Source organism: Diorhabda sublineata, chromosome 5 (genome assembly GCF_026230105.1).
Source record: "Diorhabda sublineata isolate icDioSubl1.1 chromosome 5, icDioSubl1.1, whole genome shotgun sequence".
Lineage (NCBI taxonomy): Eukaryota > Metazoa > Arthropoda > Insecta > Coleoptera > Chrysomelidae > Diorhabda > Diorhabda sublineata.
The window spans coordinates 36,272,083-36,297,987 of record NC_079478.1 but is presented as its reverse complement, the minus strand read 5'-3'; the positions used below and the strand labels follow the sequence as shown (position 1 = coordinate 36,297,987).

Here is a 25,905-nt window from a genome sequence, read left to right as displayed (position 1 = left end):
TAACAATTCCATGGGATTTATGAATCTAACCTTGTTAAATGGCAGGAAATTGCAGTACTTTATCTCGTAAATGTATCGGCCTATTGTTTAAATACAAATTACTCATCAGGTAGTTAGAAGAAGCATTTTGAATTCGGGGTTGTTTAGAATAAATATATTCGAGGGTATTTCTCACCCTTATATGTAAGACGTGAAGTTTGTTTTTTATATATGTCATAACAATATTGTGTTTTATACTCGGTATTTATCGGCGTACTTCGTTTCCAATATGGCGTAAACGGTTTTTAATTTTATTTCGCTTGAAAATACTATTTACGTATCTTTCAGTTCTATTATTTTATAAATAATCGGTATATTTTTCAATGTAGTTTTCGTTTTTTCTTTTTTATTTTCTGTTTAATGAAAACTTTCGTTTGAGTACATTTGACAACGGAAACGACTCGGATACAATCGACTGAAGTGACTATGCATCCGCTTCTAAGTATACATAAGCTAATTTTGTTATCGTTATTAAATCTTTCATTATTATGATAGGATAATTAGAAAAAATGAGTAATTAAATGTATTAATGACACTATGTGAATGTTTTCGTTGAAAAAAAAAATTAAGTGACCAATCTGTGAGGTCCTGTATGCAACAGACCGTTGAAGAAGGACATCTGCGATCTTCACGCTAGGAAGATTATTTTTTTTTACATTCGGCCAATTATATTCGAGAAGGTTTCCATTGAATCTTTCTTATTAATTAATTTGGTCGGCTATGTTGATGTTCCTTAAACGATAAAAAAAAAATCACGTAACCCCACTTTTGGGATATATGAATATAAAAGTTATTTCTTCATTTGGTCATCGTTAGTAGTATTCTAAAGCAAGACGATGGGAAATTTGGTTATTTTCGAAACATTGTTTTCTGAAAAAGTGAGTTTCAACTATTTTTTTTAGGATTATCGTGAAATGTGAAGTGTCTTATTGGTTAGTAAGAAAAAGAAGAAGAAGTGAAGTGATTTATTCGTAATTTTAGTGTTCTATGGATATTTCGAGATGTCAAATAATAAAAAATCCACAATTCCATTCGTATTCAATGTATTACATTGAAATATTAAATTAAAAACGTGTTTTTTGAGTGGAAAACAATATTTTTCTAATCAATATTATTAATTATTCTTAAAAATAAATATATTTCAGATTAAAATAATCCCGATTTTGTTAATTGCGATATTAGTTAAGGAAACCGAAGCCGACGACGACGATTTCAACGTTCTGTATAAAAATGGCGCGTACGAATTTGGTTACAATAACCCCGATTCGTACCATTACGCGCGAGGAAATAGACAGAACGTCGTTAATGGAGAATTCGGAGGAAGGAATCCAAAAACAGGTAATTAAAAACAATAAAAACACGTTAAAAATTTATCTATTAACAATAAAATCCACTCGCTAACTGTAGACAACAATTTATATAATACGCTACGTTGCCACGTTTAGTTTTATTTTTCAATTATAACGAAATAAATACGAAATGTTTTGAAAATTAATTTTGACGATTATAAAATATATCAATTAGTATTTTTTATTAAATTAATGTTATTATACAGGTGGTGTAGATAATACAGTTTATAAAAACACGTTACAAATTTATCTATTAACAATAAAATCCACTCGCTAACTGTAGACAACAATTTATATAATACGCTACGTTGCCACGTTTAGTTTTATTTTTCAATTATAACGAAATAAATACGAAATGTTTTGAAAATTAATTTTGACGATTATAAAATATATCAATTAGTATTTTTTATTAAATTAATGTTATTATACAGGTGGTGTAGATAATACAGTTTATAAAAACACGTTACAAATTTATCTATTAACAATAAAATCCACTCGCTAACCACAGACAACAATTTATATAATACGCTACGTTGCCACGTTTAGTTTTATTTTTCAATTATAACGAAATAAATACGAAATGTTTTGAATATTAATTTTGACGATTATAAAATATATCAATTAGTATTTTTTATTAAATTAATGTTATTATACAGGTGGTGTAGATAATACAGTTTATAAAAACACGTTACAAATTTATCTATTAACAATAAAATCCACTCGCTAACTGTAGACAACAATTTATATAATACGCTACGTTGCCACGTTTAGTTTTATTTTTCAATTATAACGAAATAAATACGAAATGTTTTGAAAATTAATTTTGACGATTATAAAATATATCAATTAGTATTTTTTATTAAATTAATGTTATTATACAGGTGGTGTAGATAATACAGTTTATAAAAACACGTTAAAAATTTATCTATTAACAATAAAATCCACTCGCTAACCACAGACAACAATTTATATAATACGCTACGTTGCCACGTTTAGTTTTATTTTTCAATTATAACGAAATAAATACGAAATGTTTTGAAAATTAATTTTGACGATTATAAAATATATCAATTAGTATTTTTTATTAAATTAATGTTATTATACAGGTGGTGTAGATAATACAGTTTATAAAAACACGTTACAAATTTATCTATTAACAATAAAATCCACTCGCTAACTGTAGACAACAATTTATATAATACGCTACGTTGCCACGTTTAGTTTTATTTTTCAATTATAACGAAATAAATACGAAATGTTTTGAAAATTAATTTTGACGATTATAAAATATATCAATTAGTATTTTTTATTAAATTAATGTTATTATACAGGTGGTGTAGATAATACAGTTTATAAAAACACGTTACAAATTTATCTATTAACAATAAAATCCACTCGCTAACTGTAGACAACAATTTATATAATACGCTACGTTGCCACGTTTAGTTTTATTTTTCAATTATAACGAAATAAATACGAAATGTTTTGAAAATTAATTTTGACGATTATAAAATATATCAATTAGTATTTTTTATTAAATTAATGTTATTATACAGGTGGTGTAGATAATACAGTTTATAAAAACACGTTACAAATTTATCTATTAACAATAAAATCCACTCGCTAACTGTAGACAACAATTTATATAATACGCTACGTTGCCACGTTTAGTTTTATTTTTCAATTATAACGAAATAAATACGAAATGTTTTGAAAATTAATTTTGACGATTATAAAATATATCAATTAGTATTTTTTATTAAATTAATGTTATTATACAGGTGGTGTAGATAATACAGTTTATAAAAACACGTTACAAATTTATCTATTAACAATAAAATCCACTCGCTAACTGTAGACAACAATTTATATAATACGCTACGTTGCCACGTTTAGTTTTATTTTTCAATTATAACGAAATAAATACGAAATGTTTTGAAAATTAATTTTGACGATTATAAAATATATCAATTAGTATTTTTTATTAAATTAATGTTATTATACAGGTGGTGTAGATAATACAGTTTATAAAAACACGTTACAAATTTATCTATTAACAATAAAATCCACTCGCTAACCACAGACAACAATTTATATAATACGCTACGTTGCCACGTTTAGTTTTATTTTTCAATTATAACGAAATAAATACGAAATGTTTTGAAAATTAATTTTGACGATTATAAAATATATCAATTAGTATTTTTTATTAAATTAATGTTATTATACAGGTGGTGTAGATAATACAGTTTATAAAAACACGTTACAAATTTATCTATTAACAATAAAATCCACTCGCTAACCACAGACAACAATTTATATAATACGCTACGTTGCCACGTTTAGTTTTATTTTTCAATTATAACGAAATAAATACGAAATGTTTTGAAAATTAATTTTGACGATTATAAAATATATCAATTAGTATTTTTTATTAAATTAATGTTATTATACAGGTGGTGTAGATAATACAGTTTATAAAAACACGTTACAAATTTATCTATTAACAATAAAATCCACTCGCTAACCACAGACAACAATTTATATAATACGCTACGTTGCCACGTTTAGTTTTATTTTTCAATTATAACGAAATAAATACGAAATGTTTTGAAAATTAATTTTGACGATTATAAAATATATCAATTAGTATTTTTTATTAAATTAATGTTATTATACAGGTGGTGTAGATAATACAGTTTATAAAAACACGTTACAAATTTATCTATTAACAATAAAATCCACTCGCTAACTGTAGACAACAATTTATATAATACGCTACGTTGCCACGTTTAGTTTTATTTTTCAATTATAACGAAATAAATACGAAATGTTTTGAAAATTAATTTTGACGATTATAAAATATATCAATTAGTATTTTTTATTAAATTAATGTTATTATACAGGTGGTGTAGATAATACAGTTTATAAAAACACGTTACAAATTTATCTATTAACAATAAAATCCACTCGCTAACTGTAGACAACAATTTATATAATACGCTACGTTGCCACGTGTAGTTTTATTTTTCAATTATAACGAAATAAATACGAAATGTTTTGAAAATTAATTTTGACGATTATAAAATATATCAATTAGTATTTTTTATTAAATTAATGTTATTATACAGGTGGTGTAGATAATACAGTTTATAAAAACACGTTACAAATTTATCTATTAACAATAAAATCCACTCGCTAACTGTAGACAACAATTTATATAATACGCTACGTTGCCACGTGTAGTTTTATTTTTCAATTATAACGAAATAAATACGAAATGTTTTGAAAATTAATTTTGACGATTATAAAATATATCAATTAGTATTTTTTATTAAATTAATGTTATTATACAGGTGGTGTAGATAATACAGTTTATAAAAACACGTTACAAATTTATCTATTAACAATAAAATCCACTCGCTAACCACAGACAACAATTTATATAATACGCTACGTTGCCACGTTTAGTTTTATTTTTCAATTATAACGAAATAAATACGAAATGTTTTGAATATTAATTTTGACGATTATAAAATATATCAATTAGTATTTTTTATTAAATTAATGTTATTATACAGGTGGTGTAGATAATACAGTTTATAAAAACACGTTAAAAATTTATCTATTAACAATAAAATCCACTCGCTAACCACAGACAACAATTTATATAATACGCTACGTTGCCACGTTTAGTTTTATTTTTCAATTATAACGAAATAAATACGAAATGTTTTGAAAATTAATTTTGACGATTATAAAATATATCAATTAGTATTTTTTATTAAATTAATGTTATTATACAGGTGGTGTAGATAATACAGTTTATAAAAACACGTTAAAAATTTATCTATTAACAATAAAATCCACTCGCTAACTGTAGACAACAATTTATATAATACGCTACGTTGCCACGTTTAGTTTTATTTTTCAATTATAACGAAATAAATACGAAATGTTTTGAAAATTAATTTTGACGATTATAAAATATATCAATTAGTATTTTTTATTAAATTAATGTTATTATACAGGTGGTGTAGATAATACAGTTTATAAAAACACGTTAAAAATTTATCTATTAACAATAAAATCCACTCGCTAACTGTAGACAACAATTTATATAATACGCTACGTTGCCACGTTTAGTTTTATTTTTCAATTATAACGAAATAAATACGAAATGTTTTGAAAATTAATTTTGACGATTATAAAATATATCAATTAGTATTTTTTATTAATTAATGTTATTATACAGGTGGTGTAGATAATACAGTTTATAAAAACACGTTACAAATTTATCTATTAACAATAAAATCCACTCGCTAACTGTAGACAACAATTTATATAATACGCTACGTTGCCACGTTTAGTTTTATTTTTCAATTATAACGAAATAAATACGAAATGTTTTGAAAATTAATTTTGACGATTATAAAATATATCAATTAGTATTTTTTATTAAATTAATGTTATTATACAGGTGGTATAGATAATACAGTTTATAAAAACACGTTACAAATTTATCTATTAACAATAAAATCCACTCGCTAACCACAGACAACAATTTATATAATACGCTACGTTGCCACGTTTAGTTTTATTTTTCAATTATAACGAAATAAATACGAAATGTTTTGAAAATTAATTTTGACGATTATAAAATATATCAATTAGTATTTTTTATTAAATTAATGTTATTATACAGGTGGTGTAGATAATACAGTTTATAAAAACACGTTACAAATTTATCTATTAACAATAAAATCCACTCGCTAACCACAGACAACAATTTATATAATACGCTACGTTGCCACGTTTAGTTTTATTTTTCAATTATAACGAAATAAATACGAAATGTTTTGAAAATTAATTTTGACGATTATAAAATATATCAATTAGTATTTTTTATTAAATTAATGTTATTATACAGGTGGTGTAGATAATACAGTTTATAAAAACACGTTACAAATTTATCTATTAACAATAAAATCCACTCGCTAACCACAGACAACAATTTATATAATACGCTACGTTGCCACGTTTAGTTTTATTTTTCAATTATAACGAAATAAATACGAAATGTTTTGAAAATTAATTTTGACGATTATAAAATATATCAATTAGTATTTTTTATTAAATTAATGTTATTATACAGGTGGTGTAGATAATACAGTTTATAAAAACACGTTAAAAATTTATCTATTAACAATAAAATCCACTCGCTAACCACAGACAACAATTTATATAATACGCTACGTTGCCACGTTTAGTTTTATTTTTCAATTATAACGAAATAAATACGAAATGTTTTGAAAATTAATTTTGACGATTATAAAATATATCAATTAGTATTTTTTATTAAATTAATGTTATTATACAGGTGGTGTAGATAATACAGTTTATAAAAACACGTTAAAAATTTATCTATTAACAATAAAATCCACTCGCTAACCACAGACAACAATTTATATAATACGCTACGTTGCCACGTTTAGTTTTATTTTTCAATTATAACGAAATAAATACGAAATGTTTTGAAAATTAATTTTGACGATTATAAAATATATCAATTAGTATTTTTTATTAAATTAATGTTATTATACAGGTGGTGTAGATAATACAGTTTATAAAAACACGTTAAAAATTTATCTATTAACAATAAAATCCACTCGCTAACCACAGACAACAATTTATATAATACGCTACGTTGCCACGTGTAGTTTTATTTTTCAATTATAACGAAATAAATACGAAATGTTTTGAAAATTAATTTTGACGATTATAAAATATATCAATTAGTATTTTTTATTAAATTAATGTTATTATACAGGTGGTGTAGATAATACAGTTTATAAAAACACGTTAAAAATTTATCTATTAACAATAAAATCCACTCGCTAACTGTAGACAACAATTTATATAATACGCTACGTTGCCACGTTTAGTTTTATTTTTCAATTATAACGAAATAAATACGAAATGTTTTGAAAATTAATTTTGACGATTATAAAATATATCAATTAGTATTTTTTATTAATTAATGTTATTATACAGGTGGTGTAGTTAATACAGTTTATAAAAACACGTTAAAAATTTATCTATTAACAATAAAATCCACTCGCTAACTGTAGACAACAATTTATATAATACGCTACGTTGCCACGTGTAGTTTTATTTTTCAATTATAACGAAATAAATACGAAATGTTTTGAAAATTAATTTTGACGATTATAAAATATATCAATTAGTATTTTTTATTAAATTAATGTTATTATACAGGTGGTGTAGATAATACAGTTTATAAAAACACGTTAAAAATTTATCTATTAACAATAAAATCCACTCGCTAACTGTAGACAACAATTTATATAATACGCTACGTTGCCACGTGTAGTTTTATTTTTCAATTATAACGAAATAAATACGAAATGTTTTGAAAATTAATTTTGACGATTATAAAATATATCAATTAGTATTTTTTATTAAATTAATGTTATTATACAGGTGGTGTAGATAATACAGTTTATAAAAACACGTTACAAATTTATCTATTAACAATAAAATCCACTCGCTAACCACAGACAACAATTTATATAATACGCTACGTTGCCACGTTTAGTTTTATTTTTCAATTATAACGAAATAAATACGAAATGTTTTGAATATTAATTTTGACGATTATAAAATATATCAATTAGTATTTTTTATTAAATTAATGTTATTATACAGGTGGTGTAGATAATACAGTTTATAAAAACACGTTACAAATTTATCTATTAACAATAAAATCCACTCGCTAACTGTAGACAACAATTTATATAATACGCTACGTTGCCACGTGTAGTTTTATTTTTCAATTATAACGAAATAAATACGAAATGTTTTGAAAATTAATTTTGACGATTATAAAATATATCAATTAGTATTTTTTATTAAATTAATGTTATTATACAGGTGGTGTAGATAATACAGTTTATAAAAACACGTTAAAAATTTATCTATTAACAATAAAATCCACTCGCTAACTGTAGACAACAATTTATATAATACGCTACGTTGCCACGTTTAGTTTTATTTTTCAATTATAACGAAATAAATACGAAATGTTTTGAAAATTAATTTTGACGATTATAAAATATATCAATTAGTATTTTTTATTAATTAATGTTATTATACAGGTGGTGTAGATAATACAGTTTATAAAAACACGTTAAAAATTTATCTATTAACAATAAAATCCACTCGCTAACTGTAGACAACAATTTATATAATACGCTACGTTGCCACGTGTAGTTTTATTTTTCAATTATAACGAAATAAATACGAAATGTTTTGAAAATTAATTTTGACGATTATAAAATATATCAATTAGTATTTTTTATTAAATTAATGTTATTATACAGGTGGTGTAGATAATACAGTTTATAAAAACACGTTACAAATTTATCTATTAACAATAAAATCCACTCGCTAACCACAGACAACAATTTATATAATACGCTACGTTGCCACGTTTAGTTTTATTTTTCAATTATAACGAAATAAATACGAAATGTTTTGAATATTAATTTTGACGATTATAAAATATATCAATTAGTATTTTTTATTAAATTAATGTTATTATACAGGTGGTGTAGATAATACAGTTTATAAAAACACGTTACAAATTTATCTATTAACAATAAAATCCACTCGCTAACTGTAGACAACAATTTATATAATACGCTACGTTGCCACGTGTAGTTTTATTTTTCAATTATAACGAAATAAATACGAAATGTTTTGAAAATTAATTTTGACGATTATAAAATATATCAATTAGTATTTTTTATTAAATTAATGTTATTATACAGGTGGTGTAGATAATACAGTTTATAAAAACACGTTAAAAATTTATCTATTAACAATAAAATCCACTCGCTAACTGTAGACAACAATTTATATAATACGCTACGTTGCCACGTTTAGTTTTATTTTTCAATTATAACGAAATAAATACGAAATGTTTTGAAAATTAATTTTGACGATTATAAAATATATCAATTAGTATTTTTTATTAATTAATGTTATTATACAGGTGGTGTAGATAATACAGTTTATAAAAACACGTTAAAAATTTATCTATTAACAATAAAATCCACTCGCTAACTGTAGACAACAATTTATATAATACGCTACGTTGCCACGTGTAGTTTTATTTTTCAATTATAACGAAATAAATACGAAATGTTTTGAAAATTAATTTTGACGATTATAAAATATATCAATTAGTATTTTTTATTAAATTAATGTTATTATACAGGTGGTGTAGATAATACAGTTTATAAAAACACGTTAAAAATTTATCTATTAACAATAAAATCCACTCGCTAACTGTAGACAACAATTTATATAATACGCTACGTTGCCACGTTTAGTTTTATTTTTCAATTATAACGAAATAAATACGAAATGTTTTGAAAATTAATTTTGACGATTATAAAATATATCAATTAGTATTTTTTATTAAATTAATGTTATTATACAGGTGGTGTAGATAATACAGTTTATAAAAACACGTTAAAAATTTATCTATTAACAATAAAATCCACTCGCTAACTGTAGACAACAATTTATATAATACGCTACGTTGCCACGTTTAGTTTTATTTTTCAATTATAACGAAATAAATACGAAATGTTTTGAAAATTAATTTTGACGATTATAAAATATATCAATTAGTATTTTTTATTAATTAATGTTATTATACAGGTGGTGTAGATAATACAGTTTATAAAAACACGTTAAAAATTTATCTATTAACAATAAAATCCACTCGCTAACTGTAGACAACAATTTATATAATACGCTACGTTGCCACGTGTAGTTTTATTTTTCAATTATAACGAAATAAATACGAAATGTTTTGAAAATTAATTTTGACGATTATAAAATATATCAATTAGTATTTTTTATTAAATTAATGTTATTATACAGGTGGTGTAGATAATACAGTTTATAAAAACACGTTAAAAATTTATCTATTAACAATAAAATCCACTCGCTAACTGTAGACAACAATTTATATAATACGCTACGTTGCCACGTTTAGTTTTATTTTTCAATTATAACGAAATAAATACGAAATGTTTTGAAAATTAATTTTGACGATTATAAAATATATCAATTAGTATTTTTTATTAATTAATGTTATTATACAGGTGGTGTAGATAATACAGTTTATAAAAACACGTTAAAAATTTATCTATTAACAATAAAATCCACTCGCTAACTGTAGACAACAATTTATATAATACGCTACGTTGCCACGTGTAGTTTTATTTTTCAATTATAACGAAATAAATACGAAATGTTTTGAAAATTAATTTTGACGATTATAAAATATATCAATTAGTATTTTTTATTAAATTAATGTTATTATACAGGTGGTGTAGATAATACAGTTTATAAAAACACGTTAAAAATTTATCTATTAACAATAAAATCCACTCGCTAACTGTAGACAACAATTTATATAATACGCTACGTTGCCACGTTTAGTTTTATTTTTCAATTATAACGAAATAAATACGAAATGTTTTGAAAATTAATTTTGACGATTATAAAATATATCAATTAGTATTTTTTATTAAATTAATGTTATTATACAGGTGGTGTAGATAATACAGTTTATAAAAACACGTTAAAAATTTATCTATTAACAATAAAATCCACTCGCTAACTGTAGACAACAATTTATATAATACGCTACGTTGCCACGTTTAGTTTTATTTTTCAATTATAACGAAATAAATACGAAATGTTTTGAAAATTAATTTTGACGATTATAAAATATATCAATTAGTATTTTTTATTAATTAATGTTATTATACAGGTGGTGTAGATAATACAGTTTATAAAAACACGTTAAAAATTTATCTATTAACAATAAAATCCACTCGCTAACTGTAGACAACAATTTATATAATACGCTACGTTGCCACGTGTAGTTTTATTTTTCAATTATAACGAAATAAATACGAAATGTTTTGAAAATTAATTTTGACGATTATAAAATATATCAATTAGTATTTTTTATTAAATTAATGTTATTATACAGGTGGTGTAGATAATACAGTTTATAAAAACACGTTAAAAATTTATCTATTAACAATAAAATCCACTCGCTAACTGTAGACAACAATTTATATAATACGCTACGTTGCCACGTTTAGTTTTATTTTTCAATTATAACGAAATAAATACGAAATGTTTTGAAAATTAATTTTGACGATTATAAAATATATCAATTAGTATTTTTTATTAATTAATGTTATTATACAGGTGGTGTAGATAATACAGTTTATAAAAACACGTTAAAAATTTATCTATTAACAATAAAATCCACTCGCTAACTGTAGACAACAATTTATATAATACGCTACGTTGCCACGTGTAGTTTTATTTTTCAATTATAACGAAATAAATACGAAATGTTTTGAAAATTAATTTTGACGATTATAAAATATATCAATTAGTATTTTTTATTAAATTAATGTTATTATACAGGTGGTGTAGATAATACAGTTTATAAAAACACGTTAAAAATTTATCTATTAACAATAAAATCCACTCGCTAACTGTAGACAACAATTTATATAATACGCTACGTTGCCACGTTTAGTTTTATTTTTCAATTATAACGAAATAAATACGAAATGTTTTGAAAATTAATTTTGACGATTATAAAATATATCAATTAGTATTTTTTATTAATTAATGTTATTATACAGGTGGTGTAGTTAATACAGTTTATAAAAACACGTTAAAAATTTATCTATTAACAATAAAATCCACTCGCTAACTGTAGACAACAATTTATATAATACGCTACGTTGCCACGTGTAGTTTTATTTTTCAATTATAACGAAATAAATACGAAATGTTTTGAAAATTAATTTTGACGATTATAAAATATATCAATTAGTATTTTTTATTAAATTAATGTTATTATACAGGTGGTGTAGATAATACAGTTTATAAAAACACGTTAAAAATTTATCTATTAACAATAAAATCCACTCGCTAACTGTAGACAACAATTTATATAATACGCTACGTTGCCACGTGTAGTTTTATTTTTCAATTATAACGAAATAAATACGAAATGTTTTGAAAATTAATTTTGACGATTATAAAATATATCAATTAGTATTTTTTATTAAATTAATGTTATTATACAGGTGGTGTAGATAATACAGTTTATAAAAACACGTTACAAATTTATCTATTAACAATAAAATCCACTCGCTAACCACAGACAACAATTTATATAATACGCTACGTTGCCACGTTTAGTTTTATTTTTCAATTATAACGAAATAAATACGAAATGTTTTGAATATTAATTTTGACGATTATAAAATATATCAATTAGTATTTTTTATTAAATTAATGTTATTATACAGGTGGTGTAGATAATACAGTTTATAAAAACACGTTACAAATTTATCTATTAACAATAAAATCCACTCGCTAACCACAGACAACAATTTATATAATACGCTACGTTGCCACGTTTAGTTTTATTTTTCAATTATAACGAAATAAATACGAAATGTTTTGAAAATTAATTTTGACGATTATAAAATATATCAATTAGTATTTTTTATTAAATTAATGTTATTATACAGGTGGTGTAGATAATACAGTTTATAAAAACACGTTACAAATTTATCTATTAACAATAAAATCCACTCGCTAACTGTAGACAACAATTTATATAATACGCTACGTTGCCACGTGTAGTTTTATTTTTCAATTATAACGAAATAAATACGAAATGTTTTGAAAATTAATTTTGACGATTATAAAATATATCAATTAGTATTTTTTATTAAATTAATGTTATTATACAGGTGGTGTAGATAATACAGTTTATAAAAACACGTTACAAATTTATCTATTAACAATAAAATCCACTCGCTAACTGTAGACAACAATTTATATAATACGCTACGTTGCCACGTGTAGTTTTATTTTTCAATTATAACGAAATAAATACGAAATGTTTTGAAAATTAATTTTGACGATTATAAAATATATCAATTAGTATTTTTTATTAAATTAATGTTATTATACAGGTGGTGTAGATAATACAGTTTATAAAAACACGTTACAAATTTATCTATTAACAATAAAATCCACTCGCTAACCACAGACAACAATTTATATAATACGCTACGTTGCCACGTTTAGTTTTATTTTTCAATTATAACGAAATAAATACGAAATGTTTTGAATATTAATTTTGACGATTATAAAATATATCAATTAGTATTTTTTATTAAATTAATGTTATTATACAGGTGGTGTAGATAATACAGTTTATAAAAACACGTTACAAATTTATCTATTAACAATAAAATCCACTCGCTAACTGTAGACAACAATTTATATAATACGCTACGTTGCCACGTTTAGTTTTATTTTTCAATTATAACGAAATAAATACGAAATGTTTTGAAAATTAATTTTGACGATTATAAAATATATCAATTAGTATTTTTTATTAAATTAATGTTATTATACAGGTGGTGTAGATAATACAGTTTATAAAAACACGTTAAAAATTTATCTATTAACAATAAAATCCACTCGCTAACCACAGACAACAATTTATATAATACGCTACGTTGCCACGTTTAGTTTTATTTTTCAATTATAACGAAATAAATACGAAATGTTTTGAAAATTAATTTTGACGATTATAAAATATATCAATTAGTATTTTTTATTAAATTAATGTTATTATACAGGTGGTGTAGATAATACAGTTTATAAAAACACGTTACAAATTTATCTATTAACAATAAAATCCACTCGCTAACTGTAGACAACAATTTATATAATACGCTACGTTGCCACGTTTAGTTTTATTTTTCAATTATAACGAAATAAATACGAAATGTTTTGAAAATTAATTTTGACGATTATAAAATATATCAATTAGTATTTTTTATTAAATTAATGTTATTATACAGGTGGTGTAGATAATACAGTTTATAAAAACACGTTAAAAATTTATCTATTAACAATAAAATCCACTCGCTAACCACAGACAACAATTTATATAATACGCTACGTTGCCACGTTTAGTTTTATTTTTCAATTATAACGAAATAAATACGAAATGTTTTGAAAATTAATTTTGACGATTATAAAATATATCAATTAGTATTTTTTATTAAATTAATGTTATTATACAGGTGGTGTAGATAATACAGTTTATAAAAACACGTTAAAAATTTATCTATTAACAATAAAATCCACTCGCTAACTGTAGACAACAATTTATATAATACGCTACGTTGCCACGTTTAGTTTTATTTTTCAATTATAACGAAATAAATACGAAATGTTTTGAAAATTAATTTTGACGATTATAAAATATATCAATTAGTATTTTTTATTAATTAATGTTATTATACAGGTGGTGTAGTTAATACAGTTTATAAAAACACGTTAAAAATTTATCTATTAACAATAAAATCCACTCGCTAACTGTAGACAACAATTTATATAATACGCTACGTTGCCACGTGTAGTTTTATTTTTCAATTATAACGAAATAAATACGAAATGTTTTGAAAATTAATTTTGACGATTATAAAATATATCAATTAGTATTTTTTATTAAATTAATGTTATTATACAGGTGGTGTAGATAATACAGTTTATAAAAACACGTTAAAAATTTATCTATTAACAATAAAATCCACTCGCTAACTGTAGACAACAATTTATATAATACGCTACGTTGCCACGTGTAGTTTTATTTTTCAATTATAACGAAATAAATACGAAATGTTTTGAAAATTAATTTTGACGATTATAAAATATATCAATTAGTATTTTTTATTAAATTAATGTTATTATACAGGTGGTGTAGATAATACAGTTTATAAAAACACGTTACAAATTTATCTATTAACAATAAAATCCACTCGCTAACCACAGACAACAATTTATATAATACGCTACGTTGCCACGTTTAGTTTTATTTTTCAATTATAACGAAATAAATACGAAATGTTTTGAATATTAATTTTGACGATTATAAAATATATCAATTAGTATTTTTTATTAAATTAATGTTATTATACAGGTGGTGTAGATAATACAGTTTATAAAAACACGTTACAAATTTATCTATTAACAATAAAATCCACTCGCTAACCACAGACAACAATTTATATAATACGCTACGTTGCCACGTTTAGTTTTATTTTTCAATTATAACGAAATAAATACGAAATGTTTTGAAAATTAATTTTGACGATTATAAAATATATCAATTAGTATTTTTTATTAAATTAATGTTATTATACAGGTGGTGTAGATAATACAGTTTATAAAAACACGTTACAAATTTATCTATTAACAATAAAATCCACTCGCTAACTGTAGACAACAATTTATATAATACGCTACGTTGCCACGTGTAGTTTTATTTTTCAATTATAACGAAATAAATACGAAATGTTTTGAAAATTAATTTTGACGATTATAAAATATATCAATTAGTATTTTTTATTAAATTAATGTTATTATACAGGTGGTGTAGATAATACAGTTTATAAAAACACGTTACAAATTTATCTATTAACAATAAAATCCACTCGCTAACTGTAGACAACAATTTATATAATACGCTACGTTGCCACGTTTAGTTTTATTTTTCAATTATAACGAAATAAATACGAAATGTTTTGAAAATTAATTTTGACGATTATAAAATATATCAATTAGTATTTTTTATTAATTAATGTTATTATACAGGTGGTGTAGATAATACAGTTTATAAAAACACGTTAAAAATTTATCTATTAACAATAAAATCCACTCGCTAACTGTAGACAACAATTTATATAATACGCTACGTTGCCACGTGTAGTTTTATTTTTCAATTATAACGAAATAAATACGAAATGTTTTGAAAATTAATTTTGACGATTATAAAATATATCAATTAGTATTTTTTATTAAATTAATGTTATTATACAGGTGGTGTAGATAATACAGTTTATAAAAACACGTTAAAAATTTATCTATTAACAATAAAATCCACTCGCTAACTGTAGACAACAATTTATATAATACGCTACGTTGCCACGTTTAGTTTTATTTTTCAATTATAACGAAATAAATACGAAATGTTTTGAAAATTAATTTTGACGATTATAAAATATATCAATTAGTATTTTTTATTAATTAATGTTATTATACAGGTGGTGTAGTTAATACAGTTTATAAAAACACGTTAAAAATTTATCTATTAACAATAAAATCCACTCGCTAACTGTAGACAACAATTTATATAATACGCTACGTTGCCACGTGTAGTTTTATTTTTCAATTATAACGAAATAAATACGAAATGTTTTGAAAATTAATTTTGACGATTATAAAATATATCAATTAGTATTTTTTATTAAATTAATGTTATTATACAGGTGGTGTAGATAATACAGTTTATAAAAACACGTTACAAATTTATCTATTAACAATAAAATCCACTCGCTAACTGTAGACAACAATTTATATAATACGCTACGTTGCCACGTGTAGTTTTATTTTTCAATTATAACGAAATAAATACGAAATGTTTTGAAAATTAATTTTGACGATTATAAAATATATCAATTAGTATTTTTTATTAAATTAATGTTATTATACAGGTGGTGTAGATAATACAGTTTATAAAAACACGTTACAAATTTATCTATTAACAATAAAATCCACTCGCTAACCACAGACAACAATTTATATAATACGCTACGTTGCCACGTTTAGTTTTATTTTTCAATTATAACGAAATAAATACGAAATGTTTTGAATATTAATTTTGACGATTATAAAATATATCAATTAGTATTTTTTATTAAATTAATGTTATTATACAGGTGGTGTAGATAATACAGTTTATAAAAACACGTTACAAATTTATCTATTAACAATAAAATCCACTCGCTAACTGTAGACAACAATTTATATAATACGCTACGTTGCCACGTTTAGTTTTATTTTTCAATTATAACGAAATAAATACGAAATGTTTTGAAAATTAATTTTGACGATTATAAAATATATCAATTAGTATTTTTTATTAAATTAATGTTATTATACAGGTGGTGTAGATAATACAGTTTATAAAAACACGTTAAAAATTTATCTATTAACAATAAAATCCACTCGCTAACCACAGACAACAATTTATATAATACGCTACGTTGCCACGTTTAGTTTTATTTTTCAATTATAACGAAATAAATACGAAATGTTTTGAAAATTAATTTTGACGATTATAAAATATATCAATTAGTATTTTTTATTAAATTAATGTTATTATACAGGTGGTGTAGATAATACAGTTTATAAAAACACGTTACAAATTTATCTATTAACAATAAAATCCACTCGCTAACTGTAGACAACAATTTATATAATACGCTACGTTGCCACGTTTAGTTTTATTTTTCAATTATAACGAAATAAATACGAAATGTTTTGAAAATTAATTTTGACGATTATAAAATATATCAATTAGTATTTTTTATTAAATTAATGTTATTATACAGGTGGTGTAGATAATACAGTTTATAAAAACACGTTAAAAATTTATCTATTAACAATAAAATCCACTCGCTAACCACAGACAACAATTTATATAATACGCTACGTTGCCACGTTTAGTTTTATTTTTCAATTATAACGAAATAAATACGAAATGTTTTGAAAATTAATTTTGACGATTATAAAATATATCAATTAGTATTTTTTATTAAATTAATGTTATTATACAGGTGGTGTAGATAATACAGTTTATAAAAACACGTTAAAAATTTATCTATTAACAATAAAATCCACTCGCTAACTGTAGACAACAATTTATATAATACGCTACGTTGCCACGTTTAGTTTTATTTTTCAATTATAACGAAATAAATACGAAATGTTTTGAAAATTAATTTTGACGATTATAAAATATATCAATTAGTATTTTTTATTAAATTAATGTTATTATACAGGTGGTGTAGATAATACAGTTTATAAAAACACGTTACAAATTTATCTATTAACAATAAAATCCACTCGCTAACCACAGACAACAATTTATATAATACGCTACGTTGCCACGTTTAGTTTTATTTTTCAATTATAACGAAATAAATACGAAATGTTTTGAAAATTAATTTTGACGATTATAAAATATATCAATTAGTATTTTTTATTAAATTAATGTTATTATACAGGTGGTGTAGATAATACAGTTTATAAAAACACGTTACAAATTTATCTATTAACAATAAAATCCACTCGCTAACCACAGACAACAATTTATATAATACGCTACGTTGCCACGTTTAGTTTTATTTTTCAATTATAACGAAATAAATACGAAATGTTTTGAAAATTAATTTTGACGATTATAAAATATATCAATTAGTATTTTTTATTAAATTAATGTTATTATACAGGTGGTATAGATAATACAGTTTATAAAAACACGTTACAAATTTATCTATTAACAATAAAATCCACTCGCTAACCACAGACAACAATTTATATAATACGCTACGTTGCCACGTTTAGTTTTATTTTTCAATTATAACGAAATAAATACGAAATGTTTTGAAAATTAATTTTGACGATTATAAAATATATCAATTAGTATTTTTTATTAAATTAATGTTATTATACAGGTGGTGTAGATAATACAGTTTATAAAAACACGTTACAAATTTATCTATTAACAATAAAATCCACTCGCTAACCACAGACAACAATTTATATAATACGCTACGTTGCCACGTTTAGTTTTATTTTTCAATTATAACGAAATAAATACGAAATGTTTTGAATATTAATTTTGACGATTATAAAATATATCAATTAGTATTTTTTATTAAATTAATGTTATTATACAGGTGGTGTAGATAATACAGTTTATAAAAACACGTTAAAAATTTATCTATTAACAATAAAATCCACTCGCTAACCACAGACAACAATTTATATAATACGCTACGTTGCCACGTTTAGTTTTATTTTTCAATTATAACGAAATAAATACGAAATGTTTTGAAAATTAATTTTGACGATTATAAAATATATCAATTAGTATTTTTTATTAAATTAATGTTATTATACAGGTGGTGTAGATAATACAGTTTATAAAAACACGTTACAAATTTATCTATTAACAATAAAATCCACTCGCTAACCACAGACAACAATTTATATAATACGCTACGTTGCCACGTTTAGTTTTATTTTTCAATTATAACGAAATAAATACGAAATGTTTTGAATATTAATTTTGACGATTATAAAATATATCAATTAGTATTTTTTATTAAATTAATGTTATTATACAGGTGGTGTAGATAATACAGTTTATAAAAACACGTTACAAATTTATCTATTAACAATAAAATCCACTCGCTAACCACAGACAACAATTTATATAATACGCTACGTTGCCACGTTTAGTTTTATTTTTCAATTATAACGAAATAAATACGAAATGTTTTGAATATTAATTTTGACGATTATAAAATATATCAATTAGTATTTTTTATTAAATTAATGTTATTATACAGGTGGTGTAGATAATACAGTTTATAAAAACACGTTAAAAATTTATCTATTAACAATAAAATCCACTCGCTAACCACAGACAACAATTTATATAATACGCTACGTTGCCACGTTTAGTTTTATTTTTCAATTATAACGAAATAAATACGAAATGTTTTGAATATTAATTTTGACGATTATAAAATATATCAATTAGTATTTTTTATTAAATTAATGTTATTATACAGGTGGTGTAGATAATACAGTTTATAAAAACACGTTACAAATTTATCTATTAACAATAAAATCCACTCGCTAACCACAGACAACAATTTATATAATACGCTACGTTGCCACGTTTAGTTTTATTTTTCAATTATAACGAAATAAATACGAAATGTTTTGAATATTAATTTTGACGATTATAAAATATATCAATTAGTATTTTTTATTAAATTAATGTTATTATACAGGTGGTGTAGATAATACAGTTTATAAAAACACGTTAAAAATTTATCTATTAACAATAAAATCCACTCGCTAACCACAGACAACAATTTATATAATACGCTACGTTGCCACGTTTAGTTTTATTTTTCAATTATAACGAAATAAATACGAAATGTTTTGAAAATTAATTTTGACGATTATAAAATATATCAATTAGTATTTTTTATTAAATTAATGTTATTATACAGGTGGTGTAGATAATACAGTTTATAAAAACACGTTAAAAATTTATCTATTAACAATAAAATCCACTCGCTAACCACAGACAACAATTTATATAATACGCTACGTTGCCACGTTTAGTTTTATTTTTCAATTATAACGAAATAAATACGAAATGTTTTGAATATTAATTTTGACGATTATAAAATATATCAATTAGTATTTTTTATTAAATTAATGTTATTATACAGGTGGTGTAGATAATACAGTTTATAAAAACACGTTACAAATTTATCTATTAACAATAAAATCCACTCGCTAACCACAGACAACAATTTATATAATACGCTACGTTGCCACGTTTAGTTTTATTTTTCAATTATAACGAAATAAATACGAAATGTTTTGAAAATTAATTTTGACGATTATAAAATATATCAATTAGTATTTTTTATTAAATTAATGTTATTATACAGGTGGTATAGATAATACAGTTTATACAGCTGGACCAAGGGGATTTCGTCCTAGAGGTAAAAACATAATTAGAAAGTACGATTTGAACCAATCGGGACCTCGAGCTGTAGGATCAAAAGATGATCCTCTTTTTGATCCGTACGAAGATCCGAGTTACAATTTTTCTTTCAGAACCAAAACGTACAACAGAGACGAAAACTCGAACAGGTAGGTGAATAATCGCGATGGCGGTACGAATAATCAACGTTTCGTCACTTTTAACAGATTAGGAGACGTGTCCGGCAGGTATTCGTACACGGATGATGTAGGGGAAAGGCATAACGTCGAATACATCGCCGGCAAGCGGACAGGTTTCCACGTGAAAACCCCTTTTCCGGATTCGAATCCCCGAGCGTACGGTCCGCTTTATTTCAGAGGCCGAGGCAGACCGATTCCGAGAGGCAGAACCTCGATACAAAGGGGCTTAGACGGGAGTTATAAGTAAGATAACCGAAAAAAAAAAAAAAAATTTGGTTACGAATTACGTTATTTCAGATTCGTTTCCGCCGGTCCAGATCAGAGACGTACCGAAACTAGTGATTCCACGGGACACGTTAGAGGATCGTACACTTATCTGGACGATAAAGGCGTTCAACATTCAGTTCATTACATAGCAGGACCTGAAACTGGTTACAGAGTCCTTAAAACGGTCAAAGGTCCACATCTACCCACAGTATTTCCGTTCAATCGTCCTGAAATCGTTCCTCCGGACTTTTACGATTATAACGATGGGGATGTTTTCGATACGGCCGCAACTGGACATGGCAGACCTGGCGCTAGACCTGCCGAACCTGATGGCGCAACTACCGAAGATGATAACGGTATGGGAAAAGATGGTGATGGTTTTGGTGGGGTAACTAGACCTGGAGGAAGCAGACCTTTTGGTTTCGGCGATAAAAAACCTTTGGACGAGGCTAATTCCGGTTACGAGACCGATTTCGATGACCTCTTCGGTGGTACTGGTGGTAAAAAACCAGCCGGAAACGACGGAACTGGTAAAGGAAACGGAGACATCGCTGGAAGTTCTAATAAACCTTCTGAAGATGATTTCTCCAAACCTTCCAATGAGTATATTCCTCCAGGAGAAGAAGGACAGTATGGAAGCAAAGGAAATGGCGTTGGAAGTGGAAATGGGAAGCAACCGACGACTACAAGACCGTCTACAAGTGGTTTAGGTGGTTCGGAAGGAAGTGACGATTTAGGATTGTTTGGAAGTGGCGTTAAAGGACCTAATTCGGCCGAAGGAAATAAAGGTCCGTTTATAACGATCGAAAATCCTGGTAAGGAGTGTCAGAGATGTCGAGGAGCTTTAATAACCAACGTGGGGGATAGTTATCTAACGGTACCACCTGGAGTTTCAGTTAGAGCTCACGTTCAAGCGGTTGATTTGTTACCGTACAGTTCAAGATTTCCCAGACCGAGCGATCAATACAAAGCGGATTTGGCTCTCGAGACCGAGCAGTTGAATTCCGGGAAAGATAGAATTGTTGATGAAATTGGAGATGATGCGGCAACAACGGAAGAAACGACGACGGAATATTATACGACGACGATGTTGCCAAGTAATTCGACGGAGACGTAAACATGGTAAGTTGGAGTTTATAGAGGTTCGTTGTACATATTTTTTCACTTTCATTTTAATTTTTATTCATTTATTTAAAATTGTATCATATCCACGAAAATTATGTTTGTTTGAGTGTAAAGAAATATGGCAATATCGCGTTTCATGTATAACGTTCGACCTGTGAAACAGCTGATTGAATCCGAACGATTTATCTCCCCGCGCCATGTTGCCGTATGTTTTATTTTAGTTGCGTAAACTTGTATTTTCAATTTTATTCTTATAATATTTCAGGTGAAAATAATTCATTTTGAACTATTAATTTTGGGTATTTTTTGGTTAAAAATTTTAAAACAAGTAAAAATATTCACGTTTCGACCTATTTCGGTTTTTTAAAAAACCAATTTTCAATCGAAAGAGACCCAAAATCAAAACGATTTATCAACAAAAATTGATAAAAACGTCTAAAAATGAGAAATTAAATAAATTTTTTAGTAAACTCAATTCTTTATAGATAATGATTAAAAAAGTGAAAAAAAATTGACTTGATTTGTATTCAGCAAAGTATAAAAAACTGGCAACACCGCGTTTATGTATAACGTTCGACCTGTGAAACAGCTGATTGAATCCGAACGATTTATCTCCCCGCGCCATGTTGCCGTACATTTCATTTTAGTTGAGTAAACGTGTATTTTCAATTTTATTATTGATAATATTCCAGGTGAATATAAATCATTTTTGAACTCATTCATTATAAATAAACTACTAATTTTGGGTATTTTTTGGTTAAAAATTTTAAAACAAGTAAAAATATTCACGTTTCGACCTATTTCGGTTTTTTAAAAAACCAATTTTCAATCGAAAGAGACCCAAAATCAAAACGATTTATCAACAAAAATTGATAAAAACGTCTAAAAATGAGAAATTAAATAAATTTTTTAGTAAACTCAATTCATTTTTAGATAATGATTAAAAAAGTGAAAAAAAATTGACTTGATTTGTATTCAGCAAAGTATAAAAAACTGGCAACACCGCGTTTATGTATAACGTTCGACCTGTGAAACAGCTGATTGAATCCGAACGATTTATCTCCCCGCGCCATGTTGCCGTATGTTTTATTTTAGTAGAGTAAACTTGTATTTTCAATTTTATTCTTGATAAGATTCCAGGTGAATATAAATCATTTTTGAAATTATTTATTATGAATAAACTTTGAATTTTGGATATTTTTTGATTAAAAATTTTGAAACAGGTAAAAATATTGACGGTTCGACCTATTTCTGTTTTTAAAAAAACCAATTTTCAATCGAAAGAGACCCAAAATCAAAACGATTTATCAACAAAAATTGATAAAAACGTCTAAAAATGAGAAATTAAATAAATTTTTTAGTAAACTCAATTCATTTATAGATAATGATTAAAAAAGTGAAAAAAAATTGACTTGATTTGTATTCAGCAAAGTATAAAAAACTGGCAACACCGCGTTTATGTATAACGTTCGACCTGTGAAACAGCTGATTGAATCCGAACGATTTATCTCCCCGCGCCATGTTGCCGTATGTTTTATTTTAGTAGAGTAAACTTGTATTTTCAATTTTATTCTTGATAAGATTCCAGGTGAATATAAATCATTTTTGAAATTATTTATTATGAATAAACTTTGAATTTTGGATATTTTTTGATTAAAAATTTTGAAACAGGTAAAAATATTGACGGTTCGACCTATTTCTGTTTTTAAAAAAACCAATTTTCAATCGAAAGAGACCCAAAATCAAAACGATTTATCAACAAAAATTGATAAAAACGTCTAAAAATGAGAAATTAAATAAATTTTTTAGTAAACTCAAATCATTTTTAGATAATGATTAAAAAAGTGAAAAAAAATTGACTGGATTTGTATTCAGCAAAGTATAAAAAAACTGGCAACACCGCGTTTATGTATAACGTTCGACCTGAGAAACAGCTGATTGAATCCGAACGATTTATCTCCCCGCGCCATGTTGCCGTATATTTCATTTTAGTTGCGTAAACTTGTATTTTCAATTTTATTCTTATAATATTTCAGGTGAAAATAATTCATTTTGAACTATTAATTTCGGGTATTTTTTGGTTAAAAATTTTAAAACAAGTAAAAATATTCACGTTTCGACCTATTTCGGTTTTTTAAAAAACCAATTTTCAATCGAAAGAGACCCAAAATCAAAACGATTTATCAACAAAAATTGATAAAAACGTCTAAAAATGAGAAATTGAATAAATTTTTTAGCAAACTCAATTCATTTATAGATAATGATTAAAAAAGTGAAAAAAAATTGACTTGATTTGTATTCAGCAAAGTATAAAAAACTGGCAACACCGCGTTTATGTATAACGTTCGACCTGTGAAACAGCTGATTGAATCCGAACGATTTATCTCCCCGCGCCATGTTGCCGTATATTTTATTTTAGTAGAGTAAACTTGTATTTTCAATTTTATTATTGATAATATTCCAGGTGAATATAAATCATTTTTGAACTCATTCATTATAAATAAACTACTAATTTTGGGTATTTTTTGGTTAAAAATTTTAAAACAAGTAAAAATATTCACGTTTCGACCTATTTCGGTTTTTTAAAAAACCAATTTTCAATCGAAAGAGACCCAAAATCAAAACGATTTATCAACAAAAATTGATAAAAACGTCTAAAAATGAGAAATTAAATAAATTTTTTAGTAAACTCAATTCTTTATAGATAATGATTAAAAAAGTGAAAAAAAATTGACTTGATTTGTATTCAGCAAAGTATAAAAAAACTGGCAACACCGCGTTTATGTATAACGTTCGACCTGTGAAACAGCTGATTGAATCCGAACGATTTATCTCCCCGCGCCATGTTGCCGTATGTTTTATTTTAGTAGAGTAAACTTGTATTTTCAATTTTATTCTTGATAAGATTCCAGGTGAATATAAATCATTTTTGAAATTATTTATTATGAATAAACTTTGAATTTTGGATATTTTTTGATTAAAAATTTTGAAACAGGTAAAAATATTGACGGTTCGACCTATTTCTGTTTTTAAAAAAACCAATTTTCAATCGAAAGAGACCCAAAATCAAAACGATTTATCAACAAAAATTGATAAAAACGTCTAAAAATGAGAAATTAAA

General features: G+C 24.7%; 1 protein-coding gene across 1 annotated transcript; it reads left to right on the top strand.

Moving 5' to 3' along the window:
* The first annotated feature begins 875 nt into the window (after positions 1-875).
* LOC130444727 (collagen alpha-1(II) chain) lies at positions 876-22,776 on the top strand. Its single transcript, XM_056780002.1, has 5 exons — positions 876-917; positions 1,185-1,377; positions 21,158-21,362; positions 21,420-21,635; positions 21,690-22,776. Exons 1-5 carry the CDS (start codon positions 876-878, stop codon positions 22,774-22,776), a joined length of 1,743 nt encoding a protein of 580 aa, XP_056635980.1.
* The last annotated feature ends 3,129 nt before the right edge of the window (positions 22,777-25,905 follow it).